This window comes from Trifolium pratense, linkage group LG3, assembly GCF_020283565.1.
Source record: "Trifolium pratense cultivar HEN17-A07 linkage group LG3, ARS_RC_1.1, whole genome shotgun sequence".
In the NCBI taxonomy this organism is placed as follows: Eukaryota; Viridiplantae; Streptophyta; class Magnoliopsida; order Fabales; family Fabaceae; genus Trifolium; species Trifolium pratense.
Genome location: NC_060061.1, coordinates 5,655,812 through 5,666,227, shown reverse-complemented (window position 1 = coordinate 5,666,227; position 10,416 = coordinate 5,655,812). Strand labels below are relative to the sequence as shown.

General features: G+C 32.5%; 2 protein-coding genes across 3 annotated transcripts; one reads left to right on the top strand and one right to left on the bottom strand.

Moving 5' to 3' along the window:
* Positions 1 to 2,284: 2,284 nt before the first annotated feature.
* On the top strand, positions 2,285 to 6,554 carry LOC123916640. Of its 2 annotated transcripts, XM_045968148.1 has the most exons (3): positions 2,285 to 2,426; positions 5,709 to 6,205; positions 6,351 to 6,554. In XM_045968148.1, exons 1-3 carry the CDS (start codon positions 2,363 to 2,365, stop codon positions 6,354 to 6,356), a joined length of 567 nt encoding a protein of 188 aa, XP_045824104.1. In that variant the 5' UTR covers positions 2,285 to 2,362; the 3' UTR covers positions 6,357 to 6,554. The 2 variants fall into 2 exon arrangements, with proteins under 2 accessions (XP_045824104.1, XP_045824103.1); XM_045968147.1 differs by lacking the exon at positions 2,285 to 2,426 and having other exon boundaries at positions 5,527 to 6,199.
* Positions 6,555 to 6,579: 25 nt separating this feature from the next.
* Positions 6,580 to 9,476, bottom strand: LOC123916639 (KAT8 regulatory NSL complex subunit 3). Its single transcript, XM_045968146.1, has 6 exons — positions 9,270 to 9,476; positions 9,095 to 9,156; positions 8,592 to 8,727; positions 8,378 to 8,450; positions 7,328 to 7,393; positions 6,580 to 7,119 (listed from the first exon to the last, which is right to left on the bottom strand). The coding sequence occupies exons 1-6, from the start codon at positions 9,413 to 9,415 to the stop codon at positions 6,907 to 6,909; spliced, it is 696 nt and encodes a 231-aa protein (XP_045824102.1). The 5' UTR covers positions 9,416 to 9,476; the 3' UTR covers positions 6,580 to 6,906.
* Between the last annotated feature and the right edge of the window lie 940 nt (positions 9,477 to 10,416).

Here is a 10,416-nt window from a genome sequence, read left to right as displayed (position 1 = left end):
TACAGAGGAGACTCAGTCAAATGTGTATACAGAGTGTATTAGTAGTACTCCTTCAGTCTTTAATTATAACACACTCTTTAAAGAAAAGCTTTTTCTTTAAACATAAGCTTCATATGCATTATTAGGAGTATCTCTTATTAACACTAGTTTATCTTGAAAGATGAAAAATTAAAGTTAGACACATTAAATTGTCAAAAAAAAAAATGTTAGACTCATTGATATATAAATGGAATTTTAGGATGCAAATTTAGTACTTACTGTACTTTTTTAATTTGGCTTGAATGTACTTTTAGTTCATTTTTATAAAAAAAAAATAATAATAGTAATTTTGATAATAAAAAAAAAATACAATGTTTCTCCAAATCTTATCCTAAAAACATATAACAAAAATAAGACTAACTCCAAGTGAAAGTTATTAAATGATAATCACATAATCCACCATTTCCATCGTCCAAACTTAAACGAGCAAATCAAGTTCATAAGTATTGAAACCAGTAAAATAAAAAGGGTTTGAGTTGTCTAAAACTAATAGTATGAGATAATAGGATTCAAGCCACTAGGTTTGGTATAGTGGTGAGGGGTTTGGGACTTGGGTAGTATGTTATAGGTCATGGATTCAATTCTCACTCATTGTAAACCAAAATAAAAAAAAAAAAAAAAAAAGATAATAGGATTCGCTTAAGCAATTCGAGGCGAGTTGCACAATTGGAAGTTCTCTCATAACATTCTCATAAACACTTAATCATTGGAGTGAAAATTTGCCAATTTTGTTAAACTTCAACCTAAATAAAGTAGCATAATAAGATGTTATCAAAAAGAAAAGCAGAATGGAAGCAGAATAAAAATTAACTTAATCAACTTTTAGTAGCATAAGCAATAAAGTTTGTTCGGATATATTAGATATATTAAGTGTGAGTTAAAGTTGCACATTGATTGGAAGAGTTGAAATTAAACAACATATCTATTAGATGACTCATAAATCTAATGTCTTAAGGTGAAAGTGTGGTGTCAAAAGTGACTTGTGTGGTTGCTCTTAGATCAATATGTCGATTCAACCTAGTGAAACTTCCCTTCACGGCTAAACATTTATTTGCCTCACTTTTTTTTTTTAAAAAAAAATACATTGTTCACGTATGTGAACATAGTATACAGAGGGTAAGCTGCTATATGGAGCAACACAAGAGAAGCTCCAAGAATGCTCTAAAGAGATCAAAGTAAAATACAATATTTGCCCTAGAATCTATCTCTGAAATGAGTATAAGTGTCTTCTTTTATAGTCTAACATTCCTTGACCTAATGGGCCTTTCTTGAGTTGAGCTGTTCAGGCCCAATAAGTATGACATTGAGATCCATAATCAGCTCATCCGTACAGGGTGTGTGGAGTTAGAGCACATGTGGCTCACGTCACTTGTCCGTGCAAATCACGTGAGGGTGAAGCTCGTGATGTAGTTGGGCTAGCGTGAATATGGAGCTCATTGTGGAGATGAGCTAGTGTGAAGATGAAGCTCATGGTGGAGATGAGCTAGCGTGAAGATGGAGCTCATGGTGGAGATGAGTTGTGCATGCTAAAGGTGGAGCTCTTGGTTGAGTTGAGCTAGGCATGCTGAGGTGGAGCTCATGGTGACATGGATGGTCAAAGTATAATATAATTCATATGGTATGGTCTCCATATCAGTCATACATGATTGTAGAAATGTAATTCGAACAAGAAAATAACTGTCCAAAAATACATTTCGACACAAAAATTGTGTTTTTCTTTTAAGGATAATGCTAACTAGTTCCCAAAGACATTAGTTAAAGAAATCAAATAAAGTAATGCTACTGAAACTTGTATAGTATTTTAAAATATAAATATAAATATTTTCAATGAAATTTTTCTTTTTATTTTTTAACTAGTACTTTGGAGACACTGATTAGTATGATTTTTTTAACGTGTAATTCCAAAATGGTTGAGTGATGAGAATAGAAGCTGTTCTCATAGTAGCACCACCTGAAATGGACCAGTTAGGGACTCCTAATTAATTGACCATTACCAGTTAGGGCTCCATATATATGATTCTCATTTCTGCCAAATTATTAAAAGTTTATGAACGATATTAATTTGGTATATATTCAGTAGGCAAAAATGATAAAAAGGTGATTGACACTAAAATAAAATACCATAATATGCCATATTATTCAAACCACAAAAAAAGGAGACAGATTCCAAATTTGTTTATTGATTGAAAATGTAACATTTAATCAATCAATTCCTTACCAGTTCCTTATAAATAGGGAGCACATTCTATAAACTTCAAAGCATAAGCAGCAAGCATAAGTCATAACAAAACCAAGCAACACACCAAACACACCCTTTGTTGCAATGGCCTCTGCTCAGTGCTACAAAACTTGTGAACAAAGCTGCCAACAGCAAAACCACCACCACCATCAGCAGCAGCAACATAGCTCAATCGGACAGAAGATAACTGGCTTGTTCGGGCACCACAATGAAGGAACACAAACCAAAACTCAGTGCCATAGCCAAACAGAGGTGATTTATCAACCAGGGCATGTTGCTAAAAATCAAACTAGCCAATGCAACCAAACCAGCGCCAATCATGTGCACGCCGCTAATGGCACCACCACCACTGCCGCAAATTGCCAGGGGAAAAATAGGAGGGTTAGGGAGCACAAGAGAAACATGTTCCAGAGGATCAAGGACGGCGTATCAGGTCACAGTAGCGACAGTGGTAGTAGCAGTGATGAGTCTGACAGCGACAATGAAAATCGTCGCAACAGGAAGGCAAGTATATACATACATTATTGATGCAAAAAAAAAAAAAAATTGTCACTAATTTTCAATAATCTGAAATTTTATTGTGCTCATTTAATGGAACTTTGTTGTATTGTGTATGCAGCATTGCAATTGAGGAGAAACTGTACTGCTAATAATAAATTTGAGTTTGCTATACTCAAAGTCCAATATAATGTGTGCGGTGATCGTTGGCAAGTATGAATAAATTAGCTACATTTGAAGTATAAAATTGTAGCTAAGAAAATTAATTAAGAAAAGTATCTTAAAAATAACAATGAATGTAATTTTATATGTGAAAATAAGCCAATGTACTATGTTTGGTTATGGTGCAAGTATGAGTTTAAGACCTACTGAAAACTGATTATGGTTTGATAAGAGAATGAGCTGCATTATGGTTTGATAACTCAATAAGAGGAGGCAAAAATATGAAAATAATAAAAAGTGATTTTACCAATTGTGCTTTATTTCACAAATGCTCAAGGACTTGGTCAAATATTATTTGTTGAAAATAAATATGTGTAAGTAGCATTGAAGTTGAGAGAAATGAGAGTGTGTTTGATTTGTCAAAAGGGGTTGAATAGAAAAATTCTAGTTGTATTATATTTGATTTTAAAATTGCTATTCGAACTCGATAAATTGGAGGCATGACTGTTAAGAGTCTCACATCGAATGTGAGATAACCTAAATTTGAGTTTATAAATAGAGGTGATTTCTTATAAGTTGGTTTTGTATGGTTGAATTAGACTCGATCCAAATTTTAAGAAAGTGATTAGACAAAAACTGAATTTTTTATAACCATAAATAATTTTGTCTCAAGTATAAATTATTTAAAATATTAAAATAATTTTTTATCGACCAAAATATCTTATAAAACAAAAAGTTGTTAAATACCTTACAAATCTATTATGTATTATTTTATACGGTATACATTTTGTAAATCAAAAGTTTAAGTTTATTTTATTGAATATGAATTGAATGAATGATTTACGGTTGCCTACACCTTAAAAGAGAGTGAGTGTACTAACTAACTGAAATAAAACTGAAAGCTATAACAACACCTTAACTAACTTGGTTAGAATTAGAGAATCGGCTTTATAAAAAATATTTTTAAGGGACTTTGAGACCCCGTTAGATTGACTTATTTTTTAACTTATAAAAAATAGTTTATACAAATAAATAAATTTTTATCTTAATTTATAAATTCTCACTAACGAAAATTGTATTTTTATAAACTGTTTTTTCATAAACTATTTCAAAGTCAAAGTTGAAATGTCTTGGCACTTGTTTAGATGCTTTAAATTAACAACCGAAATTATTAGAGTATCTTTAATGGTGATACTATTTTGAGTTTCATATATTACTAATAAATATAGAGGTGGAGCCCCTCATGGGTTGGGCAGAGCCACGCTCTAATTTTTTTATTTTTTTTTATATACATGCCATTTAGCGTCTGTTTTAAACCTGCGTTAAATAGCATGTGTAGTTTGTCTTCATCCAATTTTGTTTAACTGCTTTCCAATTTGCGGGGGTTATAAACCCCCTCTATTTGGAAGTTGACATTTTAATTTTTTTATTTTTATTTTTTTACGAAAAGTTGACATTTTAATTTAGAGGGTTAACCTCCCTTTAATAGTTCTGAAAAAAAAATCTCTATTATTAATAAGTCAAATATCCTTTCTAATTTCCTTTTTGAATGATTCCTTCAAATGTTTTATTGTTTGATAATTTATAGATGTTTTTAAAATGTGTAATTTATTTTGTAGTACTAAAAAAATTATTTAAAATAGAATTTTAGTGTATAAAAATTCATGTTTCATCAATCTTTGTTAAAAAAATTTAATTTTTTTTAAAGAGATTCGTATAATACTATAAACATAAATACAAAAACTAATTAAAAAGAATCAAGTTTACACATGAATTGACATAAAATATTTTTAGATATTCAAATTAGATACACCCTCGATATGATTTTTTTTTAAGAATTTTTTTTGGGTATTCAATTTATATTTATAGCTGTCCGCCCCCATTTTTTGGGCTAGCTCCGACAATCTTTACAATGTCATGTACTCCAATACTTAGGCAACGCTTAAGCAACTCATACTAAATAAACTAATATTATGCAACTCTTAAAGAACCTCATACTTGTTGGCTTGTTCGAAAAAAAAAACCTTATACTTGAACTATTTTTTTTATACTCACTCTTGACTCATGATTGTTCCAATGAGAAAAAAATAAAAATAAAGAACGGATCATTAGTCTGTAAAACCTAGTTAAATATCCTTATCGGAGATTCTCCAGTATCCTACCTAGTACCTATACAATTACAAAGCAATAAATTTTGTCATTTTTAAACTATAAATTTAACTAGTTAAAATTACAGAGTTTATGATTGTCTTATGTGAGATAAAACTAGATATCAACAATTTTCACGATATAGTATAATTGACTGATCAGGAAGAAAGAAAAAAAAAAACTTATATTAGTACGAGTTGTTAACCAAAAGCAAAAATGGCATATTAGCTTTTATTTTCTACAAAAGCAATTTTTGGTCTACAAATTGCGTGGGAACTTATTCATGATGTCTTCATGATCGATTATGCTAATTCCATAAAATTATTGGGTTCTTTCACATAATTTATTTGCTGATACGTTCTGAAATGACGCAGAGAATAAGTTCTCTTTTTTATTTTGCTGATAAAATGATAAGATTACTTTTATTGAGGCCATATTTCGAATAGCATAATTGAATGTTATTTTATTTCTCCACTATGGGAGGAGACTATGAGCCCCAACTCACTCTTGGTGGCCCAATAAAAGGCCCTTAATATGCAATTACCCTGCAACTTCAAACAAATCAATCAGAGTGAGCAATCAACATAAACTGTTGTAATGGCTTCAACTCAATCTGTGAAACCCTCTACTGCCATCGAAGCTTGCCAACCGAAAACCCAACACAGCTCGTTCGGCCAAAAAATATCTGATATAACTAACAAGGCTTTCAAAGGACACCATGCCCGCCATGGCAGTACCCAGAATCAAGTCCAAATCTATAGCTCCCAAAGTCAGGTTGAATCAAATGGCCAAAGTGGCACCAAAACAGAAACTCGCCACTATGGTCAGACTCAGACCCAACACGACAAGAAGCACGGTATCACCAAAACTCATATCACAGTTTGTGTAGTTCAGGCAGAAATCACTGAAATCAAAGAGGATCCTACTCCTTATGGTGCAACTACAACATGCTTTGGGGCTCCTAAGAAAAACAGAGAGCTCAACAATAAGAAGGATGGGAATTTGTTCCAGAGGATTAAGAATGGAATGTCCCGCAATAATGGTGAGGGAAACAGCAGCAGCAGTGACAGCGAAAGTGACAATGATAAGAAATCTCCAAAGACAAAGGCAAAGGCAAAGGTAGATGCACTTAAATACACAAGAGATCTCAACTCTCAAGCTCATCTCCATAATTAAATTTAATGCATGCACGTTGGACTAGACCAAATTTTAAGTTATTTTATTGATAGGTCTATTGATTTCTCTGTTTTTTGTGTGTCTGCAGAATTGATGAATGGAACTAGAAGCTGCACAAGGGATGCAACTGAGCAAAGTTTGTTTAATTAAAAAACATCTTTATAAATAAGCAGTGCCTTTATACTTTGATTATGTCATTCTTGTCCCAAAAATAATTGTGGCAAATAAATGCCCATATTTTACTTGTTTGCATGTACTTTGTGATGAATAATAGATAATAGATATTGAACTTTGTTGTAACCAAAAAAAAAAAAAAATATTGAACTTTGCCTATTTTCACTGATCTGTTCCGCAGTAGGATCTTACATGACTTTGTTGTTACTAAGTATCATGAATATGTTAAACTGTGTTAAGTTAAAAAAAAAAACCGTCCCCACCAAGTAGATTTCTAATACTGTCAGTAACAAATTCATATGTCTACTCTGTTAGCAAGGAAAAAAAACTTGACCAAACCACCCAAAACATAATTAAACAGCCCACTTGCAAGAACAAGGCTTAGACTACCGCCAAGCTAGATACAAGAAAGTGTATATACAAACCTTGGTAGTGGTACACTACAGAATCCACAAAAGAAGGGAGCATCATCATCTTTCAAGAGATTTAGAAATGAAAGCGGCAATGGCCTCCACAGCAGCAACTTCGGCTTCATCCTGAGTGGAACCATTTGCTTGCAGATGCTTCTTACCAATCTTAAAAGAGTGATCACCCCCATCGACGACATGCAGCTCGTTGAGCGCTTTCATCTTCTTCCGAGTTGTCTCTAACTTCTCAAGTGGACAGAGACTATCCTTGCTTCCCTGCTCAAGACACACGTAAGACTAATGTTAGGAGAAACATCAGCATACACCAAAAACTTATGTGTGCAATAAAGAATACCATACTGATAGAAATTGAAATTAGAGTCACGGTTCACCCAAAAGTTTAACAGTGTATGAAACATGAGAGCTATGACTACAGTACAGGACTATACCATACTGCAATGACAAATTCGAAAAAGAGAGCTACCTGTACAAACATTGTAGGAACTGTTAACTGTAACAGTGTTTCATCTCTAACCGCACCATTGATTCCCTGGAACAGTAGCAACAAAATTGATGTAATTCTTAGTTATATTATTTTTAAAAAACCGACCTTCAATAGTAATGACAATCTCTGTTTTCCCAAAACACCCTAAGAAAACTAATGCACCACCCATAGTTTCTCGTGTGTAGCAAGCCAACAATTTCTCAACAGAAAACTAAAGTACCCAAGTGCAAATGATGGTGCAAGCCATGAAGAAATGAAAAGGAAAGTATTCAAAGAAGTAGCTTAGTATAGATTTTAGAGATCCACACACATGCTCCTAGGAAACTAGGATGATAACTTCATCATTTGAGTTAACAAATTATGTCTAGCATAAAGCCAAACTGACGTATGAAGTGAAATTCTAGAGAAAAGCTAGACAATACAAAAAAAAATAGAGATTAAAGAGTAAAATTTTATCATCAACAAAGGGATAAAGTCAATGTTGAAATCCAATGGGTGTGGCTCAGTTGGCAACACACACTGGGCTTGTAAATGAGAGGATCAAGGTTCGATTTTCACATAAAACACTCTTGAGAAGGGGCAACAAGCTTCATGTGTGACTAAGTTCCAAACCCAGGATTGTTTAATGGCTGATCCAAAAGGTCGAAGCAGTGAGGTACCGAGGGTGCTACTGAAAAGTGAAAACCAAAGGCCCTAATTACATTAGTTTAAGAAGAATTAAAAACAAAGTGCATGTTTGAAATCACGGTGAGTTTGACAAAATCATGGCAGAAATGTGATTTTATTGAATCTCCAAAGTGTAGTTTTTGCCAAAATCACCGTCAATCCAAACATGAATAAAATAGACTTAGAATTTTCAACAAAATCACAAATGGGGCAAGGCGTACACCAAAGAGTATAAACAAATAGTTAGAAATTTTATTCTGTACTCCCACCCCCAAAGTAAAAGAGGCTAACCAATCATTCAAATTCAATCAGTTACTTTGTAGCACAAAGATTAGCATAAAACTATCAGAAATAAGAACAAACCTTTAATGGGTAGCCCAAGCATAGTACAGCAGAAACGTTGATGTCTTCCATGTTAGCCACCATGCATCCAACTCTACAATAAATTAAAAAAAGAAATACAAGATAAATATGTCATAAATATCTTACTGCTAATAATATTTATTAGGACTTCATCATGCTAACATATATGTCCAAATCAAAATTTAAAAATAAATAAATAAATATAACAATGCACCTTGAACCCATTGATTTGCCAGCCAGTATGAGAGGATGACCAGGGTATTTAGTTGCAGTTTCCTTCACAATATTTGAATGAAACTCCACTAATTTTTCTGCCTTAGGAGGAGCCCTCTTTTTCCCACCAGACATGTCTAATGAATGGCGAAACCATTAGATTCGGTTAGGAGTTAAAACTTAAAAATATATATACATCAAAATCAAACAAATACAATCATCTCAAGGTTCACTAAACTATAAATCTATAAAGCACGGACACTACTCAAATCAGGCATATCTCGGTGGTGTCCGACACGCGTTGGTGTCTGACACCGACACTTATTATTATCAGTGTCAACATGTGTCTGATGTCCGCGTCCATGCTTCATAGGAAATCATGCTATTTTACTAAAATAAATACAAAATCTAGATAATTAAAGCAACTAAATTTTAAGTATAAGCATTGTTGAATGTTGAATCAATGAAATGAAATCAATTTAATTGAATTGGAAAGAAACTCACAAGGGTAGTCAAAAGTGACAACATCAGCAGCGTTTAGGGTTTCCTTCAACATACTCTTCCATCTATCACAAAAATAGAGTGAGATCAAACTTTCACCAACAAAAAGAAAAACCCTAAAAAAATAAGATTCAAGGCATTTTATTTATTTATTTATAAAGAAAAGGGAAAATGGGACCTTAGCATCCAATCAGAAGATGAAGGAGCACCGGCGCCGTGAGCGAAGATAACCACCGGTGACATTTGTTTTGGCAGCGGTGCTGATGCTTCAGTCTCGTTGTCTTTGCTGTGACGACGTCGCTTTGAAGCAGGTGTTGAATCCATCACTTGGTTTCGTTTTGGAAAAGGGAAAATCCCCAAAATGAAAATAACTTCCTTGCTATTGATTTTCGCGCCAAATATAAGCAAGGAGAAATTTTCATTGATGGATTTAATTGAAATGCACCGACGGTGTAAAATAATTTTACATTGTCAATTAATATCAATCATGTTTTCCGCATATTTATAGATTTAATTTTCTTAGTTAGTGTTTCAGGCATGTTAATTAGCATTTTTCATATTTATTTTATGGAGAATGTTAACTTGTGCCCTTAAGGCACATGTTAAGGAAGTAAAAATAGAAATTATTAAATGCTAATTTGTGCATTTTAACTTTTGAAGCATTAAATTTCTTGTATTATTAAATGATGAATTTCTATTTTGGTATATCTTAACATGTGCTCTAAGGGCACATGTTAACAAGACCCTTATTTTATTAATATACTGCATTTATGCTACAACCTAATATATTTTTGGTAAATAAACTATCTTTATAATATTATTCTCATTACAAATTGTTCTGAATTGCGCCAAGATCCATCTGAAACTATCTTTATAATATTATTCTTATTTATTGTTATTTTAAAAAGCAAATAGAATTCGAACTAATTTTTTTTATAAGGGTCTAAAAATTGTGTTTTTTTTTCAAACGCTAATTTAAGTTTTGTATTTTTTGTGAAGACTTGAACTTTGAGCGATGATTGAAAAGTTTGTTTGAAACTCTAAGACAAAATTATAGTAGTTTATCTTATTCATTTGTAATTTTTTCGTCCTTTTTCATTTTTCTTTCTAGTTTAGGTCATTTATCTCTTAAAAGGTGCAAAAGTTTGTCATTTTTCCATTTTATATTTAAAAATATTAATGTGTTAATGACTTAGCAGTAATATCATCATCTTTTTTTAATTATTTTGTCCACGTAATCATTTTAAAAAAAGTAAGAACCTAACAATATTCATATTTTTCCCTCTTCATCCTCAACCGAAAAAATTATACCCACACCCCTCAAA

Coding starts and splice junctions, on each gene's coding strand:
- LOC123916639 (XM_045968146.1), bottom strand. CDS start 9,415: ATGGATTCAACACCTGCTTCAAAGCGACGTCGTCACAGCAAAGACAAC. Junction 9,157..9,269: donor TCTTCTGATTGGATGCTAAG/GTCCCATTTTCC, acceptor TTTTTGTGATAG/ATGGAAGAGTATGTTGAAGG. Junction 8,728..9,094: donor TGTCACTTTTGACTACCCTT/GTGAGTTTCTTT, acceptor GCCATTCATTAG/ACATGTCTGGTGGGAAAAAG.
- LOC123916640 (XM_045968148.1), top strand. CDS start 2,363: ATGGCCTCTGCTCAGTGCTACAAAACTTGTGAACAAAGCTGCCAACAG. Junction 2,427..5,708: donor ACAGCAAAACCACCACCACC/ATCAGCAGCAGC, acceptor AATCTGTGAAAC/CCTCTACTGCCATCGAAGCT.